Source organism: Neodiprion fabricii, chromosome 6, assembly GCF_021155785.1.
Source record: "Neodiprion fabricii isolate iyNeoFabr1 chromosome 6, iyNeoFabr1.1, whole genome shotgun sequence".
In the NCBI taxonomy this organism is placed as follows: Eukaryota; Metazoa; Arthropoda; class Insecta; order Hymenoptera; family Diprionidae; genus Neodiprion; species Neodiprion fabricii.
In genome coordinates, this window is record NC_060244.1 from 28,557,789 (window position 1) to 28,576,079 (window position 18,291).

General features: G+C 40.4%; 1 protein-coding gene across 4 annotated transcripts in view; it reads right to left on the reverse strand.

The window, feature by feature from the left end:
* Positions 1–924: 924 nt before the first annotated feature.
* LOC124185841 (transmembrane protein 230) overlaps positions 925–18,291 on the reverse strand; it is a 39,030-nt gene continuing 21,663 nt past the window's right edge. For 3 of the 4 annotated variants that reach the window (XM_046576998.1, XM_046576996.1, XM_046576997.1), the window contains 3 exons: positions 1,915–2,030; positions 1,621–1,743; positions 925–1,553 (listed from right to left, as the gene is read on the reverse strand). In XM_046576998.1, coding sequence (XP_046432954.1) covers positions 1,416–1,553; positions 1,621–1,743; positions 1,915–2,007 — 354 coding nt within the window. In that variant the 5' untranslated portion in view covers positions 2,008–2,030 and the 3' untranslated portion in view covers positions 925–1,415. Of the gene's footprint in view, positions 1,554–1,620; positions 1,744–1,914; positions 2,031–2,093; positions 2,167–18,291 lie in introns of those variants that run through there. The other variant, XM_046576995.1, reaches the window with a different exon arrangement.

An 18,291-nucleotide genomic window follows, 5' to 3' on the forward strand; every position in this document is an offset into this window, starting at 1 on the left:
CAATTTTCAATACATTTAGTTTTTGAGGTGAGTTGGTGGCTAAAGCAATGAATTAGCTTTCATTCAATCGAATTGTGGGAATTGTTACTGCTCCAAGCAATTACATCACAAGAATTTAAATCCTGGATCTTTTTGTCAGCTCGCCCCATTTAAACAGCAGCTGCCTGACAATGAAGATCAGATTTGTAACAGCGATGAACTGAAAATGAGTAAAAAGCTCATGAAAACTGTTTTACAAGAAGAATTCTATCCCCCGTTAAAAACAGGGTGTAAGGAGAGAGAAAGACTCATGAAATTACAAAGTCGTACAGTTGTCAACTACTTGAAATGTATGAGTGCACTACAGTGACCTGTTCTGCATTTGGATTTGTTTCTAGGAGTCAATCGAATCTTGAGTTCAGTATGAAACTGAACCATTGTGTTCAAGCATTGAATGTGTATTAAATTGTTTGGATACAGTTTTTTCCAACAATAATTCACTAGAAAATAATTGAAGAAACCGCTGCTTTCTTGGAACATAATCATTTATTTAGATTTACTCTACATGTGTTTTATAATTGACGGATTGAAATTCTTAAAAGTACTTCAGATGCTATACAATCATTTTTATTTTTGTTTATATGTCTTTCTGTGATACTGTATTCATTAAATTTAATCCGCAATTTTTTATGAAATGTATGAATCACTGTTATAGTTTATTTTAATCTAGTTTTCAATAATTATAGACTTGCAAGTACGGGCATATTCTTCTGACACTAGGATTATTTGCTTCTCTTTCCAATACATATTTCTACGCAGAGAAGCAAATAAGCCCACTCAATTTGACTGTTGATCACAAAGTCAAAGAAATATGTTTTATAACGAGTACACCAATATTGATCAAACTCATGGGTAATAGTACATAATTAATAAAATACCAAGTACTCATATTGTAAGATTTCACAGTTTATTAGTTATTATATAAATACAACGCCAACATGTTACATTATCTATGACAATTAATTATTTTAATGAGAATAAAATTATATTTTCAATAAAGATATCGACGCGTATTCTATAAATGCACCAAATTCGGTCCCGATGCCTCAATGCAGTTAAGTTACGATCATTTTCCAATAAACTATTTCGACTTTCTTGAATTACCAGTGGAGTAATTTACAAGAAACAAATGGGATTCAACTGATGCTCCAGGTAATACCTTGGTTGCAGCAAAAGTTGGGCACGTTAGATCAGTCGTTTCGTCATACATTTCCAAATGTACACGAGAATTAAGTATTGAATAAAAATGTTTGAATATCTACTCAACTCTGTTCAACACGCTAGTCAATATTCATTTGAAAATTATTTTGTACGCACTATTCAAGTAGAATGATTAGAAAGCACGTTTGGTATATTACATTAGGTACAAAAGTATTCTACTCGAATTCGGGGATATCATCAAAGGAATAGCCCGGCACTTTTCGGTATGCAAGAATTGCCACTCTGACATGGTAAGCTCCAGGAATAAACATTAGGATACCCAGAATAATCACTGGCCACATTCGATCCGCATACTGTGGAATGAAAAACAAGGTTTGTAGAATAATAACGAGTATATAAATGTTGCACGTTTCTGGTCACCTTAGAATCGATATGCCCGCTGACAATCAGGCTGCCTACAATGAGCATGACAGTTCCTCCGACGAACAGAACTGCTGCCAAGGCAATAGCCTTCCATGGTATATTCACCGGCGGATGCAAGAACTGAAAAAATTGAAAACCATGTTCGTTGATTATCGTCAGTTTTCAACGACTGCACGTTGCAATACAGAACGTTCTTTCTCTCAGTTGTGTAATGTTCTGTGAATGAAATGGGTGATGAACAATGCTCAATTTACCGGTTGGAGGTTATGTAGGTAAATAAATACATCATACCTGTGCGTCTACGAAACCGTTGTCGGTTTCGGTGAGTTGTGTGTAATCCACGTTGTCGAATTGTCTTTCACCTCTACCCTTTCTTCGGATCATGCTCAGTCTATCCACAATGGTATCTGAAAAAATAAGTAACGATGTACACTGCAGGAGTCTACTTGACAAACAGCGACTTTGCGAACACGTGATAAGACTATTAGGAACATTGGCAAGTTGCCCGGAATACTCGTTCGCCTTCATTTTATTTAAACAATGACCATGTCGCAATAGGTTTAGAAAATGAACGGTGAAGTAGTAACGAATAACGATATTCTTTGGAATAACGTAGGAATAACTAAACATTTGTAGGCATTAATTGAAATTACTGCACAGCTATTGCTATTTGATTCGGCATAATATTTTACACGAAGATTACCTGCAAGCTCACTTGATGTCAATTACAGAAAGACAGAGTGTGTCTCTAAATTAATTATGATAAGTATGTTCTAACTATTAATGAAGAACCCTTGGACATTACAGAATGATGACAGAGATTCGATTCTACAGAACCCAATCTGATGGAATGGAACGAGTGTCAGTACACGACAACTTTATGTGCATCCTGAAAGCTGGAATAAGTTGGGTTTAATTTTCTATAAAAACGAACTCTCCGGAATCGATTATACTGTTTTTACAGTAATTGATTTCCCAGCGTTCGTTTCGACAAAAAATTACGTCGATGTAGTGCATCAAAGAATGGATTCCAGTTTCCACCATCATTCAAAATCAGCAAATTTTGACCGGAAAAATCCATTGGTCTTAGCTTTTTTTCTTTAATAACAAAAACTTGTTCGTCTCACAATCGATTTGTATGACCCTTTGTGGACTAATTAGACCCCGCTGGAAACGCCAAAAAGACACCAAGAATAGCGTTAGGCCAACCGCTAAGAAAATTTAAAGAAAATGTGGAGACATTCAACTACTTATTTATTTTATGTCAGGCTGGATGAAATGTTAACAATACAATATTATACATAATACAATATCACAAATGCATAATAATATGAATAATAATCGTACATAAAGAGGGACATTGGGCTTCAGGGACGCAAGCCGCAACTTCAAATATACTTACAAACTACGTCAATTACATTTTTATACAATAGTTATCATATGTATTCTGCTCGCGCATATATTGCACTTCTTTTTCCTCCTACAATAATCAGATTTCTTGAGTAATATGTATTGATAATTGTGCATTTCTTTTTGCTTTCACTTTTGTACTATTTGACAACTAGTCAAATTACTATAATACACACTGCAACCTGAACACCTGTTACAAAATTAAGAAGCATTAAATAAACTGAGATTTCGTAGCTAAGTATCTGTGGTTTTTCTTCCTCACCTTTGTGACATCCCTGCATCTATTCCAAAATTTCAGCCGCAAGTTTTTATCCGTTGTTCGCATAGGTAGGCTTTTTATTCGGGAAGGGTTTTTTGGCCGTAAATTTCGATGCGTTGATCGCAGCGTATTGGGACTGCGCCCAATCGATTTCTCTCGCAAAATTACGTCGGAATAGTGCCTGAAAGAATTGATTCCAGCACTTTTCAAAATCGCGAAAATTTTCGCCAAAAATACAAAGGGGTTAACCTTCCTTTTTTTTTGACCAAAAAATTTTTCGTCTCAGAATTGATTCGTATGACTCTTGCCCGACCAATTGGACCCCAAGGAACTCAGAAAACGCAGCGAAAAGAGCGAGGGATCAACAGCAGAAAAATGACGAAGAAAAAATCACCTGCTGAAAAATGTCGAAAATTCAGGTTTCCGTTTTTTGGCCGTAACTTTCGATGCGTTGATCGCAGCGTATTGGGACTGCGCCCAATCGATTTCTCTCGCAAAATTACGTCGAAATAGTGCCTGAAAGAATTGATTCCAGCACTTTTCAAAATCGCGAAAATTTTCGCCAAAAATACAAAGGGGTTAACCTTCCTTTTTTTTTGACCAAAAAATTTTTCGTCTCAGAATTGATTCGTATGACTCCTGCCCGACCAATTGGACCCCAAGGAACTCAGAAACCGCAGCGAAAAGAGCGTGGGATCAACAGCAGAGAAATGACGATGAAAAAAGCACCTGCTGAAAAATGTCGAAAATTCAGGTTTTCGTTTTTTGTCCGTAAATTTCGATGCGTTGATCGCAGCGTATTGGGACTGTGCCCAATCGATTTCTCTCGCAAAATTACGTCGGAATAGTGCCTGAAAGAATTGATTCCAGCACTTTTCAAAATCGCGAAAATTTTCGCCAAAAATACAAAGGGGTTAACCTTCCTTTTTTTTTGACCAAAAAATTTTTCGTCTCAGAATTGATTCGTATGACTTTTGCCCGACCAATTGGACCCCAAGGAACTCAGAAAACGCAGCAAAAAGAGCGTGGGATCAACAGCAGAGAAATGACGATGAAAAAAGCACCTGCTCAAAAATGTCGAAAATTCAGGTTTTCGTTTTTTGGCCGTAACTTTCGATGCGTTGATCGCAGCGTATTGGGACTGCGCCCAATCGATTTCTCTCGCAAAATTACGTCGAAATAGTGCCTGAAAGAATTGATTCCAGCACTTTTCAAAACCGCGAAAATTGTCGCCAAAAATACAAAGGGGTTAACCTTCCTTTTTTTTTGACCAAAAAATTTTTCGTCTCAGAATTAATTCGTATGACTCTTGCCCGACCAATTGGACCCCAAGGAACTCAGAAAACGCAGCGAAAAGAGCGTGGGATCAACAGCAGAGAAATGACGAAGGAAAAATCACCTGCTAAAAAATGTCGAAAATTCAGGTTTCCGTTTTTTGGCCGTAACTTTCGATGCGTTGATCGCAGCGCATTGGGACTGCGCCCAATCGATTTCTCTCGCAAAATTACGTCGTAATAGTGCCTGAAAGAATTGATTCCAGCACTTTTCAAAATCGCGAAAATTTTCGCCTAAAATACAAAGGGGTTAACCTTCCTTTTTTTTTGACCAAAAAATTTTTCGTCTCAGAATTGATTCGTATGACTCTTGCCCGACCAATTGGACCCCAAGGAACTCAGAAAACGCAGCGAAAAGAGCGTGGGATCAACAGCAGAGAAATGACGATGAAAAAAGCACCTGCTCAAAAATGTCGAAAATTCAGGTTTTCGTTTTTTGGCCGTAACTTTCGATGCGTTGATCGCAGCGCATTGGGACTGTGCCCAATCGATTTCTCTCGCAAAATTACGTCGGAATAGTGCCTGAAAGAATTGATTCCAGCACTTTTCAGAATCGCGAAAATTTTCGCCTAAAATACAAAGGGGTTAACCTTCCTTTTTTTTTGACCAAAAAATTTTTCGTCTCAGAATTGATTCGTATGACTCTTGCCCGACCAATTGGACCCCAAGGAACTCAGAAAACGCAGCGAAAAGAGCGTGGGATCAACAGCAGAGAAATGACGATGAAAAAAGCACCTGCTCAAAAATGTCGAAAATTCAGGTTTTCGTTTTTTGGCCGTAACTTTCGATGCGTTGATCGCAGCGCATTGGGACTGTGCCCAATCGATTTCTCTCGCAAAATTACGTCGGAATAGTGCCTGAAAGAATTGATTCCAGCACTTTTCAGAATCGCGAAAATTTTCGCCTAAAATACAAAGGGGTTAACCTTCCTTTTTTTTTGACCAAAAATTTTTCGTCTCAGAATTGATTCGTATGACTCTTGCCCGACCAATTGGACCCCAAGGAACTCAGAAAACGCAGCGAAAAGAGCGTGGGATCAACAGCAGAGAAATGACGATGAAAAAAGCACCTGCTGAAAAATGTCGAAAATTCAGGTTTCCGTTTTTTGGCCGTAACTTTCGATGCGTTGATCGCAGCGCATTGGGACTGCGCCCAATCGATTTCTCTCGCAAAATTACGTCGTAATAGTGCCTGAAAGAATTGATTCCAGCACTTTTCAAAATCGCGAAAATTTTCGCCTAAAATACAAAGGGGTTAACCTTCCTTTTTTTTTGACCAAAAAATTTTTCGTCTCAGAATTGATTCGTATGACTCTTGCCCGACCAATTGGACCCCAAGGAACTCAGAAAACGCAGCGAAAAGAGCGTGGGATCAACAGCAGAGAAATGACGATGAAAAAAGCACCTGCTCAAAAATGTCGAAAATTCAGGTTTTCGTTTTTTGGCCGTAACTTTCGATGCGTTGATCGCAACGCATTGGGACTGTGCCCAATCGATTTCTCTCGCAAAATTACGTCGGAATAGTGCCTAAAAGAATTGATTCCAGCACTTTTCAGAATCGCGAAAATTTTCGCCTAAAATACAAAGGGGTTAACCTTCCTTTTTTTTTGACCAAAAATTTTTCGTCTCAGAATTGATTCGTATGACTCTTGCCCGACCAATTGGACCCTAAGGAACTCAGAAAACGCAGCGAAAAGAGCGTGGGATCAACAGCAGAGAAATGACGAAGGAAAAATCACCTGCTGAAAAATGTCGAAAATTCAGGTTTTCGTTTTTCGGCCCTAACTTTCGATGCGTTGATCGCAGCGCATTGGGACTGTGCCCAATCGATTTCTCTCGCAAAATTACATCGAAATAGTGCCTGAAAGAATTGATTCCAGCACTTTTCAAAATCGCGAAAATTTTCGCCAAAAATACAAAGGGGTTAACCTTCCTTTTTTTTTGACCAAAAAATTTTTCGTCTCAGAATTGATTCGTATGACTCTTGCCCGACCAATTGGACCCCAAGGAACTCAGAAAACGCAGCGAAAAGAGCGTGGGATCAACAGCAGAGAAATGACGATGAAAAAAGCACCTGCTGAAAAATGTCGAAAATTCAGGTTTCGTTTTTTGGCCGTCACTTTCGATGCGTTGATCGCAGCGTATTGGGACTGCGCCCAATCGATTTCTCTCGCAAAATTACGTCGGAATAGTGCCTGAAAGAATTGATTCCAGCACTTTTCAAAATCGCGAAAATTTTCGACAAAAATACAAAGGGGTTAACCTTCCTTTTTTTTTGACCAAAAAATTTTTCGTCTCAGAATTGATTCGTATGACTCTTGCCCGACCAATTGGACCCCAAGGAACTCAGAAAACGCAGCGAAAAGAGCGTGGGATCAACAGCAGAGAAATGACGATGAAAAAAGCACCTGCTGAAAATTGTCGAAAATTCAGGTTTTCGTTTTTTGTCCGTAACTTTCGATGCGTTGATCGCAGCGTATTGGGACTGCGCCCAATCGATTTCTCTCGCAAAATTACATCGAAATAGTGCCCGAAAGAATTGATTCCAGCACTTTTCAAAATCGCGAGAATTTTCGCCAAAAATACAAAGGGGTTAACCTTCCTTTTTTTTTGACCAAAAAATTTTTCGTCTCAGAATTGATTCGTATGACTCTTGCCCGACCAATTGGACCCCAAGGAACTCAGAAAACGCAGCGAAAAGAGCGTGGGATCAACAGCAGAGAAATGACGAAGGAAAAATCACCTGCTAAAAAATGTCGAAAATTCAGGTTTTCGTTTTTTGGCCCTAACTTTCGATGCGTTGATCGCAGCGTATTGGGACTGCGCCTAATCGATTTCTCTCGCAAAATTACGTCGAAATAGTGCCTGAAAGAATTGAATCCAGCACTTTTCAAAATCGCGAAAATTTTCGCCAAAAATACAAAGGGGTTAACCTTCCTTTTTTTTTGACCAAAAAATTTTTCGTCTCAGAATTGATTCGTATGACTCTTGCCCGACCAATTGGACCCCAAGGAACTCAGAAAACGCAGCGAAAAGAGCGTGGGATCAACAGCAGAGAAATGACGAAGGAAAAATCACCTGCTGAAAAATGTCGAAAATTCAGGTTTTCGTTTTTTGGCCCTAACTTTCGATGCGTTGATCGCAGCGTATTGGGACTGCGCCCAATCGATTTCTCTAGCAAAATTACGTCGGAATAGTGCCTGAAAGAATTGATTCCAGCACTTTTCAAAATCGCGAAAATTTTCGCCAAAAATACAAAGGGGTTAACCTTCCTTTTTTTTTGACCAAAAAATTTTTCGTCTCAGAATTGATTCGTATGACTCTTGCCCGACCAATTGGACCCCAAGGAACTCAGAAAACGCAGCGAAAAGAGCGTGGGATCAACAGCAGAGAAATGACGAAGGAAAAATCACCTGCTGAAAAATGTCGAAAATTCAGGTTTTCGTTTTTTGGCCCTAACTTTCGATGCGTTGATCGCAGCGTATTGGGACTGCGCCCAATCGATTTCTCTCGCAAAATTACGTCGGAATAGTGCCTGAAAGAATTGATTCCAGCACTTTTCAAAATCGCGAAAATTTTCGCCAAAAATACAAAGGGGTTAACCTTCCTTTTTTTTTGACCAAAAAATTTTCCGTCTCAGAATTGATCCGTATGACTCTTGCCCGACCAATTGGACCCCAAGGAACTCAGAAAACGCAGCGAAAAGAGCGTGGGATCAACAGCAGAGAAATGACGAAGAAAAAATCACCTGCTGAAAAATGTCGAAAATTCAGGTTTTCGTTTTTTTGGCCGTAACTTTCGATGCGTAGATCGCAGCGCATTGGGACTGTGCCCAATCGATTTCTCTCGCAAAATTACGTCGGAATAGTGCCTGAAAGAATCGATTCCAGCACTTTTCAAAATCGCGAAAATTTTCGCCAAAAATACAAAGGGGTTAACCTTCCTTTTTTTTTGACCAAAAAATTTTTCGTCTCAGAATTGATCCGTATGACTCTTGCCCGACCAATTGGACCCCAAGGAACTCAGAAAACGCAGCGAAAAGAGCGTGGGATCAACAGCAGAGAAATGACGAAGGAAAAATCACCTGCTGAAAAATGTCGAAAATTCAGGTTTTCGTTTTTTTGGCCGTAACTTTCGATGCGTAGATCGCAGCGCATTGGGACTGTGCCCAATCGATTTCTCTCGCAAAATTACGTCGAAATAGTGCCTGAAAGAATTGAATCCAGCACTTTTCAAAATCGCGAAAATTTTCGCCAAAAATACAAAGGGGTTAACCTTCCTTTTTTTTTGACCAAAAAATTTTTCGTCTCAGAATTGATTCGTATGACTCCTGCCCGACCAATTGGACCCCAAGGAACTCAGAAAACGCAGCGAAAAGAGCGTGGGATCAACAGCAGAGAAATGACGATGAAAAAAGCACCTGCTGAAAAATGTCGAAAATTCAGGTTTTCGTTTTTTGTCCGTAACTTTCGATGCGTTGATCGCAGCGTATTGGGACTGTGCCCAATCGATTTCTCTCGCAAAATTACGTCGGAATAGTGCCGGAAAGAATTGATTCCAGCACTTTTCAAAATTGCGAAAATTTTCGCCAAAAATACAAAGGGGTTAACCTTCCTTTTTTTTTGACCAAAAAATTTTTCGTCTCAGAATTGATCCGTATGACTCTTGCCCGACCAATTGGACCCCAAGGAACTCAGAAAACGCAGCGAAAAGAGCGTGGGATCAACAGCAGAGAAATGACGAAGAAAAAATCACCTGCTGAAAAATGTCGAAAATTCAGGTTTTCGTTTTTTTGGCCGTAACTTTCGATGCGTAGATCGCAGCGCATTGGGACTGTGCCCAATCGATTTCTCTCGCAAAATTACGTCGAAATAGTGCCTGAAAGAATTGAATCCAGCACTTTTCAAAATCGCGAAAATTTTCGCCAAAAATACAAAGGGGTTAACCTTCCTTTTTTTTTGACCAAAAAATTTTTCGTCTCAGAATTGATTCGTATGACTCCTGCCCGACCAATTGGACCCCAAGGAACTCAGAAACCGCAGCGAAAAGAGCGTGGGATCAACAGCAGAGAAATGACGATGAAAAAAGCACCTGCTGAAAAATGTCGAAAATTCAGGTTTTCGTTTTTTGTCCGTAAATTTCGATGCGTTGATCGCAGCGTATTGGGACTGTGCCCAATCGATTTCTCTCGCAAAATTACGTCGGAATAGTGCCTGAAAGAATTGATTCCAGCACTTTTCAAAATCGCGAAAATTTTCGCCAAAAATACAAAGGGGTTAACCTTCCTTTTTTTTTGACCAAAAAATTTTTCGTCTCAGAATTGATTCGTATGACTTTTGCCCGACCAATTGGACCCCAAGGAACTCAGAAAACGCAGCGAAAAGAGCGTGGGATCAACAGCAGAGAAATGACGAAGGAAAAATCACCTGCTGAAAAATGTCGAAAATTCAGGTTTTCGTTTTTTGGCCCTAACTTTCGATGCGTTGATCGCAGCGTATTGGGACTGCGCCCAATCGATTTCTCTCGCAAAATTACATCGAAATAGTGCCTGAAAGAATTGATTCCAGCACTTTTCAAAATCGCGAAAATTTTCGCCAAAAATACAAAGGGGTTAACCTTCCTTTTTTTTTGACCAAAAAATTTTTCGTCTCAGAATTGATCCGTATGACTCTTGCCCGACCAATTGGACCCCAAGGAACTCAGAAAACGCAGCGAAAAGAGCGTGGGATCAACAGCAGAGAAATGACGAAGGAAAAATCACCTGCTGAAAAATGTCGAAAATTCAGGTTTTCGTTTTTTGGCCCTAACTTTCGATGCGTTGATCGCAGCGTATTGGGACTGCGCCCAATCGATTTCTCTCGCAAAATTACGTCGGAATAGTGCCTGAAAGAATCGATTCCAGCACTTTTCAAAATCGCGAAAATTTTCGCCAAAAATACAAAGGGGTTAACCTTCCTTTTTTTTTGACCAAAAAATTTTTCGTCTCAGAATTGATTCGTATGACTCTTGCCCGACCAATTGGACCCCAAGGAACTCAGAAAACGCAGCGAAAAGAGCGTGGGATCAACAGCAGAGAAATGACGAAGGAAAAATCACCTGCTAAAAAATGTCGAAAATTCAGGTTTTCGTTTTTTGGCCCTAACTTTCGATGCGTTGATCGCAGCGTATTGGGACTGCGCCTAATCGATTTCTCTCGCAAAATTACGTCGAAATAGTGCCTGAAAGAATTGAATCCAGCACTTTTCAAAATCGCGAAAATTTTCGCCAAAAATACAAAGGGGTTAACCTTCCTTTTGTTTTTGACCAAAAAATTTTTCGTCTCAGAATTGATTCGTATGACTCTTGCCCGACCAATTGGACCCCAAGGAACTCAGAAAACGCAGCGAAAAGAGCGTGGGATCAACAGCAGAGAAATGACGAAGGAAAAATCACCTGCTGAAAAATGTCGAAAATTCAGGTTTTCGTTTTTTGGCCGTCACTTTCGATGCGTTGATCGCAGCGTATTGGGACTGCGCCCAATCGATTTCTCTCGCAAAATTACGTCGGAATAGTGCCTGAAAGAATTGATTCCAGCACTTTTCAAAATCGCGAAAATTTTCGACAAAAATACAAAGGGGTTAACCTTCCTTTTTTTTTGACCAAAAAATTTTTCGTCTCAGAATTGATTCGTATGACTCTTGCCCGACCAATTGGACCCCAAGGAACTCAGAAAACGCAGCGAAAAGAGCGTGGGATCAACAGCAGAGAAATGACGATGAAAAAAGCACCTGCTGAAAATTGTCGAAAATTCAGGTTTTCGTTTTTTGTCCGTAACTTTCGATGCGTTGATCGCAGCGTATTGGGACTGCGCCCAATCGATTTCTCTCGCAAAATTACATCGAAATAGTGCCCGAAAGAATTGATTCCAGCACTTTTCAAAATCGCGAAAATTTTCGCCAAAAATACAAAGGGGTTAACCTTCCTTTTTTTTTGACCAAAAAATTTTTCGTCTCAGAATTGATTCGTATGACTCTTGCCCGACCAATTGGACCCCAAGGAACTCAGAAAACGCAGCGAAAAGAGCGTGGGATCAACAGCAGAGAAATGACGAAGGAAAAATCACCTGCTGAAAAATGTCGAAAATTCAGGTTTTCGTTTTTTGGCCCTAACTTTCGATGCGTTGATCGCAGCGTATTGGGACTGCGCCCAATTGATTTCTCTCGCAAAATTACATCGAAATAGTGCCTGAAAGAATTGATTCCAGCACTTTTCAAAATCGCGAAAATTTTCGCCAAAAATACAAAGGGGTTAACCTTCCTTTTTTTTTGACCAAAAAATTTTTCGTCTCAGAATTGATTCGTATGACTCTTGCCCGACCAATTGGACCCCAAGGAACTCAGAAAACGCAGCGAAAAGAGCGTGGGATCAACAGCAGAGAAATGACGAAGGAAAAATCACCTGCTGAAAAATGTCGAAAATTCAGGTTTTCGTTTTTTGGCCCTAACTTTAGATGCGTTGATCGCAGCGTATTGGGACTGCGCCCAATCGATTTTTCTCGCAAAATTACGTCGGAATAGTGCCTGAAAGAATTGATTCCAGCACTTTTCAAAATCGCGAAAATTTTCGCCAAAAATACAAAGGGGTTAACCTTCCTTTTTTTTTGACCAAAAAATTTTTCGTCTCAGAATTGATTCGTATGACTCTTGCCCGACCAATTGGACCCCAAGGAACTCAGAAAACGCAGCGAAAAGAGCGTGGGATCAACAGCAGAGAAATGACGAAGGAAAAATCACCTGCTGAAAAATGTCGAAAATTCAGGTTTTCGTTTTTTGGCCCTAACTTTCGATGCGTTGATCGCAGCGTATTGGGACTGCGCCCAATTGATTTCTCTCGCAAAATTACATCGAAATAGTGCCTGAAAGAATTGATTCCAGCACTTTTCAAAATCGCGAAAATTTTCGCCAAAAATACAAAGGGGTTAACCTTCCTTTTTTTTTGACCAAAAAATTTTTCGTCTCAGAATTGATTCGTATGACTCTTGCCCGACCAATTGGACCCCAAGGAACTCAGAAAACGCAGCGAAAAGAGCGTGGGATCAACAGCAGAGAAATGACGAAGGAAAAATCACCTGCTGAAAAATGTCGAAAATTCAGGTTTTCGTTTTTTGGCCCTAACTTTAGATGCGTTGATCGCAGCGTATTGGGACTGCGCCCAATCGATTTTTCTCGCAAAATTACGTCGGAATAGTGCCTGAAAGAATTGATTCCAGCACTTTTCAAAATCGCGAAAATTTTCGCCAAAAATACAAAGGGGTTAACCTTCCTTTTTTTTTGACCAAAAAATTTTTCGTCTCAGAATTGATTCGTATGACTCTCGCCCGACCAATTGGACCCCAAGGAACTCAGAAAACGCAGCGAAAAGAGCGTGGGATCAACAGCAGAGAAATGACGAAGGAAAAATCACCTGCTGAAAAATGTCGAAAATTCAGGTTTTCGTTTTTTGGCCCTAACTTCCGATGCGTTGATCGCAGCGTATTGGGACTGCGCCCAATCGATTTCTCTCGCGAAATTACGTCGGAATAGTGCCTGAAAGAATGGATTCCAGCACTTTTCAAAATCGCGAAAATTTTCGCCAAAAATACAAAGGGGTTAACCTTCCTTTTTTTTTGACCAAAAAATTTTTCGTCTCAGAATTGATCCGTATGACTCTTGCCCGACCAATTGGACCCCAAGGAACTCAGAAAACGCAGCGAAAAGAGCGTGGGATCAACAGCAGAGAAATGACGAAGAAAAAATCACCTGCTGAAAAATGTCGAAAATTCAGGTTTTCGTTTTTTTGGCCGTAACTTTCGATGCGTAGATCGCAGCGCATTGGGACTGTGCCCAATCGATTTTTCTCGCAAAATTACGTCGGAATAGTGCCTGAAAGAATCGATTACAGCACTTTTCAAAATCGCGAAAATTTTCGCCAAAAATACAAAGGGGTTAACCTTCCTTTTTTTTTGACCAAAAAATTTTTCGTCTCAGAATTGATTCGTATGACTCTTGCCCGACCAATTGGACCCCAAGGAACTCAGAAAACGCAGCGAAAAGAGCGTGGGATCAACAGCAGAGAAATGACGAAGGAAAAATCACCTGCTAAAAAATGTCGAAAATTCAGGTTTTCGTTTTTTGGCCCTAACTTTCGATGCGTTGATCGCAGCGTATTGGGACTGCGCCTAATCGATTTCTCTCGCAAAATTACGTCGAAATAGTGCCTGAAAGAATTGAATCCAGCACTTTTCAAAATCGCGAAAATTTTCGCCAAAAATACAAAGGGGTTAACCTTCCTTTTTTTTTGACCAAAAAATTTTTCGTCTCAGAATTGATTCGTATGACTCTTGCCCGACCAATTGGACCCCAAGGAACTCAGAAAACGCAGCGAAAAGAGCGTGGGATCAACAGCAGAGAAATGACGAAGGAAAAATCACCTGCTGAAAAATGTCGAAAATTCAGGTTTTCGTTTTTTGGCCCTAACTTTCGATGCGTTGATCGCAGCGTATTGGGACTGCGCCCAATCGATTTCTCTAGCAAAATTACGTCGGAATAGTGCCTGAAAGAATTGATTCCAGCACTTTTCAAAATCGCGAAAATTTTCGCCAAAAATACAAAGGGGTTAACCTTCCTTTTTTTTTGACCAAAAAATTTTTCGTCTCAGAATTGATTCGTATGACTCTTGCCCGACCAATTGGACCCCAAGGAACTCAGAAAACGCAGCGAAAAGAGCGTGGGATCAACAGCAGAGAAATGACGAAGGAAAAATCACCTGCTGAAAAATGTCGAAAATTCAGGTTTCCGTTTTTTGGCCCTAACTTTCGATGCGTTGATCGCAGCGTATTGGGACTGCGCCCAATCGATTTCTCTCGCAAAATTACGTCGGAATAGTGCCTGAAAGAATTGATTCCAGCACTTTTCAAAATCGCGAAAATTTTCGCCAAAAATACAAAGGGGTTAACCTTCCTTTTTTTTTGACCAAAAAATTTTCCGTCTCAGAATTGATCCGTATGACTCTTGCCCGACCAATTGGACCCCAAGGAACTCAGAAAACGCAGCGAAAAGAGCGTGGGATCAACAGCAGAGAAATGACGAAGAAAAAATCACCTGCTGAAAAATGTCGAAAATTCAGGTTTTCGTTTTTTTGGCCGTAACTTTCGATGCGTTGATCGCAGCGTATTGGGACTGCGCCCAATCGATTTCTCTCGCAAAATTACATCGAAATAGTGCCCGAAAGAATTGATTCCAGCACTTTTCAAAATCGCGAAAATTTTCGCCAAAAATACAAAGGGGTTAACCTTCCTTTTTTTTTGACCAAAAAATTTTCCGTCTCAGAATTGATCCGTATGACTCTTGCCCGACCAATTGGACCCCAAGGAACTCAGAAAACGCAGCGAAAAGAGCGTGGGATCAACAGCAGAGAAATGACGAAGGAAAAATCACCTGCTAAAAAATGTCGAAAATTCAGGTTTTCGTTTTTTGGCCCTAACTTTCGATGCGTTGATCGCAGCGTATTGGGACTGCGCCTAATCGATTTCTCTCGCAAAATTACGTCGAAATAGTGCCTGAAAGAATTGAATCCAGCACTTTTCAAAATCGCGAAAATTTTCGCCAAAAATACAAAGGGGTTAACCTTCCTTTTTTTTTGACCAAAAAATTTTTCGTCTCAGAATTGATTCGTATGACTCTTGCCCGACCAATTGGACCCCAAGGAACTCAGAAAACGCAGCGAAAAGAGCGTGGGATCAACAGCAGAGAAATGACGAAGGAAAAATCACCTGCTGAAAAATGTCGAAAATTCAGGTTTTCGTTTTTTGGCCCTAACTTTCGATGCGTTGATCGCAGCGTATTGGGACTGCGCCCAATCGATTTCTCTAGCAAAATTACGTCGGAATAGTGCCTGAAAGAACTGATTCCAGCACTTTTCAAAATCGCGAAAATTTTCGCCAAAAATACAAAGGGGTTAACCTTCCTTTTTTTTTGACCAAAAAATTTTTCGTCTCAGAATTGATTCGTATGACTCTTGCCCGACCAATTGGACCCCAAGGAACTCAGAAAACGCAGCGAAAAGAGCGTGGGATCAACAGCAGAGAAATGACGAAGGAAAAATCACCTGCTGAAAAATGTCGAAAATTCAGGTTTTCGTTTTTTGGCCCTAACTTTCGATGCGTTGATCGCAGCGTATTGGGACTGCGCCCAATCGATTTCTCTCGCAAAATTACGTCGGAATAGTGCCTGAAAGAATTGATTCCAGCACTTTTCAAAATCGCGAAAATTTTCGCCAAAAATACAAAGGGGTTAACCTTCCTTTTTTTTTGACCAAAAAATTTTCCGTCTCAGAATTGATCCGTATGACTCTTGCCCGACCAATTGGACCCCAAGGAACTCAGAAAACGCAGCGAAAAGAGCGTGGGATCAACAGCAGAGAAATGACGAAGAAAAAATCACCTGCTGAAAAATGTCGAAAATTCAGGTTTTCGTTTTTTTGGCCGTAACTTTCGATGCGTAGATCGCAGCGCATTGGGACTGTGCCCAATCGATTTCTCTCGCAAAATTACGTCGGAATAGTGCCTGAAAGAATCGATTCCAGCACTTTTCAAAATCGCGAAAATTTTCGCCAAAAATACAAAGGGGTTAACCTTCCTTTTTTTTTGACCAAAAAATTTTTCGTCTCAGAATTGATCCGTATGACTCTTGCCCGACCAATTGGACCCCAAGGAACTCAGAAAACGCAGCGAAAAGAGCGTGGGATCAACAGCAGAGAAATGACGAAGGAAAAATCACCTGCTGAAAAATGTCGAAAATTCAGGTTTTCGTTTTTTTGGCCGTAACTTTCGATGCGTAGATCGCAGCGCATTGGGACTGTGCCCAATCGATTTCTCTCGCAAAATTACGTCGAAATAGTGCCTGAAAGAATTGAATCCAGCACTTTTCAAAATCGCGAAAATTTTCGCCAAAAATACAAAGGGGTTAACCTTCCTTTTTTTTTGACCAAAAAATTTTTCGTCTCAGAATTGATTCGTATGACTCCTGCCCGACCAATTGGACCCCAAGGAACTCAGAAAACGCAGCGAAAAGAGCGTGGGATCAACAGCAGAGAAATGACGATGAAAAAAGCACCTGCTGAAAAATGTCGAAAATTCAGGTTTTCGTTTTTTGTCCGTAACTTTCGATGCGTTGATCGCAGCGTATTGGGACTGTGCCCAATCGATTTCTCTCGCAAAATTACGTCGGAATAGTGCCGGAAAGAATTGGTTCCAGCACTTTTCAAAATCGCGAAAATTTTCGCCAAAAATACAAAGGGGTTAACCTTCCTTTTTTTTTGACCAAAAAATTTTTCGTCTCAGAATTGATCCGTATGACTCTTGCCCGACCAATTGGACCCCAAGGAACTCAGAAAACGCAGCGAAAAGAGCGTGGGATCAACAGCAGAGAAATGACGAAGAAAAAATCACCTGCTGAAAAATGTCGAAAATTCAGGTTTTCGTTTTTTTGGCCGTAACTTTCGATGCGTTGATCGCAGCGTATTGGGACTGCGCCCAATCGATTTCTCTCGCAAAATTACATCGAAATAGTGCCCGAAAGAATTGATTCCAGCACTTTTCAAAATCGCGAAAATTTTCGCCAAAAATACAAAGGGGTTAACCTTCCTTTTTTTTTGACCAAAAAATTTTCCGTCTCAGAATTGATCCGTATGACTCTTGCCCGACCAATTGGACCCCAAGGAACTCAGAAAACGCAGCGAAAAGAGCGTGGGATCAACAGCAGAGAAATGACGAAGGAAAAATCACCTGCTGAAAAATGTCGAAAATTCAGGTTTTCGTTTTTTGGCCCTAACTTTCGATGCGTTGATCGCAGCGTATTGGGACTGCGCCCAATCGATTTCTCTAGCAAAATTACGTCGGAATAGTGCCTGAAAGAATTGATTCCAGCACTTTTCAAAATCGCGAAAATTTTCGCCAAAAATACAAAGGGGTTAACCTTCCTTTTTTTTTGACCAAAAAATTTTTCGTCTCAGAATTGATTCGTATGACTCTTGCCCGACCAATTGGACCCCAAGGAACTCAGAAAACGCAGCGAAAAGAGCGTGGGATCAACAGCAGAGAAATGACGAAGGAAAAATCACCTGCTGAAAAATGTCGAAAATTCAGGTTTTCGTTTTTTGGCCCTAACTTTCGATGCGTTGATCGCAGCGTATTGGGACTGCGCCCAATCGATTTCTCTCGCAAAATTACGTCGGAATAGTGCCTGAAAGAATTGATTCCAGCACTTTTCAAAATCGCGAAAATTTTCGCCAAAAATACAAAGGGGTTAACCTTCCTTTTTTTTTGACCAAAAAATTTTCCGTCTCAGAATTGATCCGTATGACTCTTGCCCGACCAATTGGACCCCAAGGAACTCAGAAAACGCAGCGAAAAGAGCGTGGGATCAACAGCAGAGAAATGACGAAGAAAAAATCACCTGCTGAAAAATGTCGAAAATTCAGGTTTTCGTTTTTTTGGCCGTAACTTTCGATGCGTAGATCGCAGCGCATTGGGACTGTGCCCAATCGATTTCTCTCGCAAAATTACGTCGGAATAGTGCCTGAAAGAATCGATTCCAGCACTTTTCAAAATCGCGAAAATTTTCGCCAAAAATACAAAGGGGTTAACCTT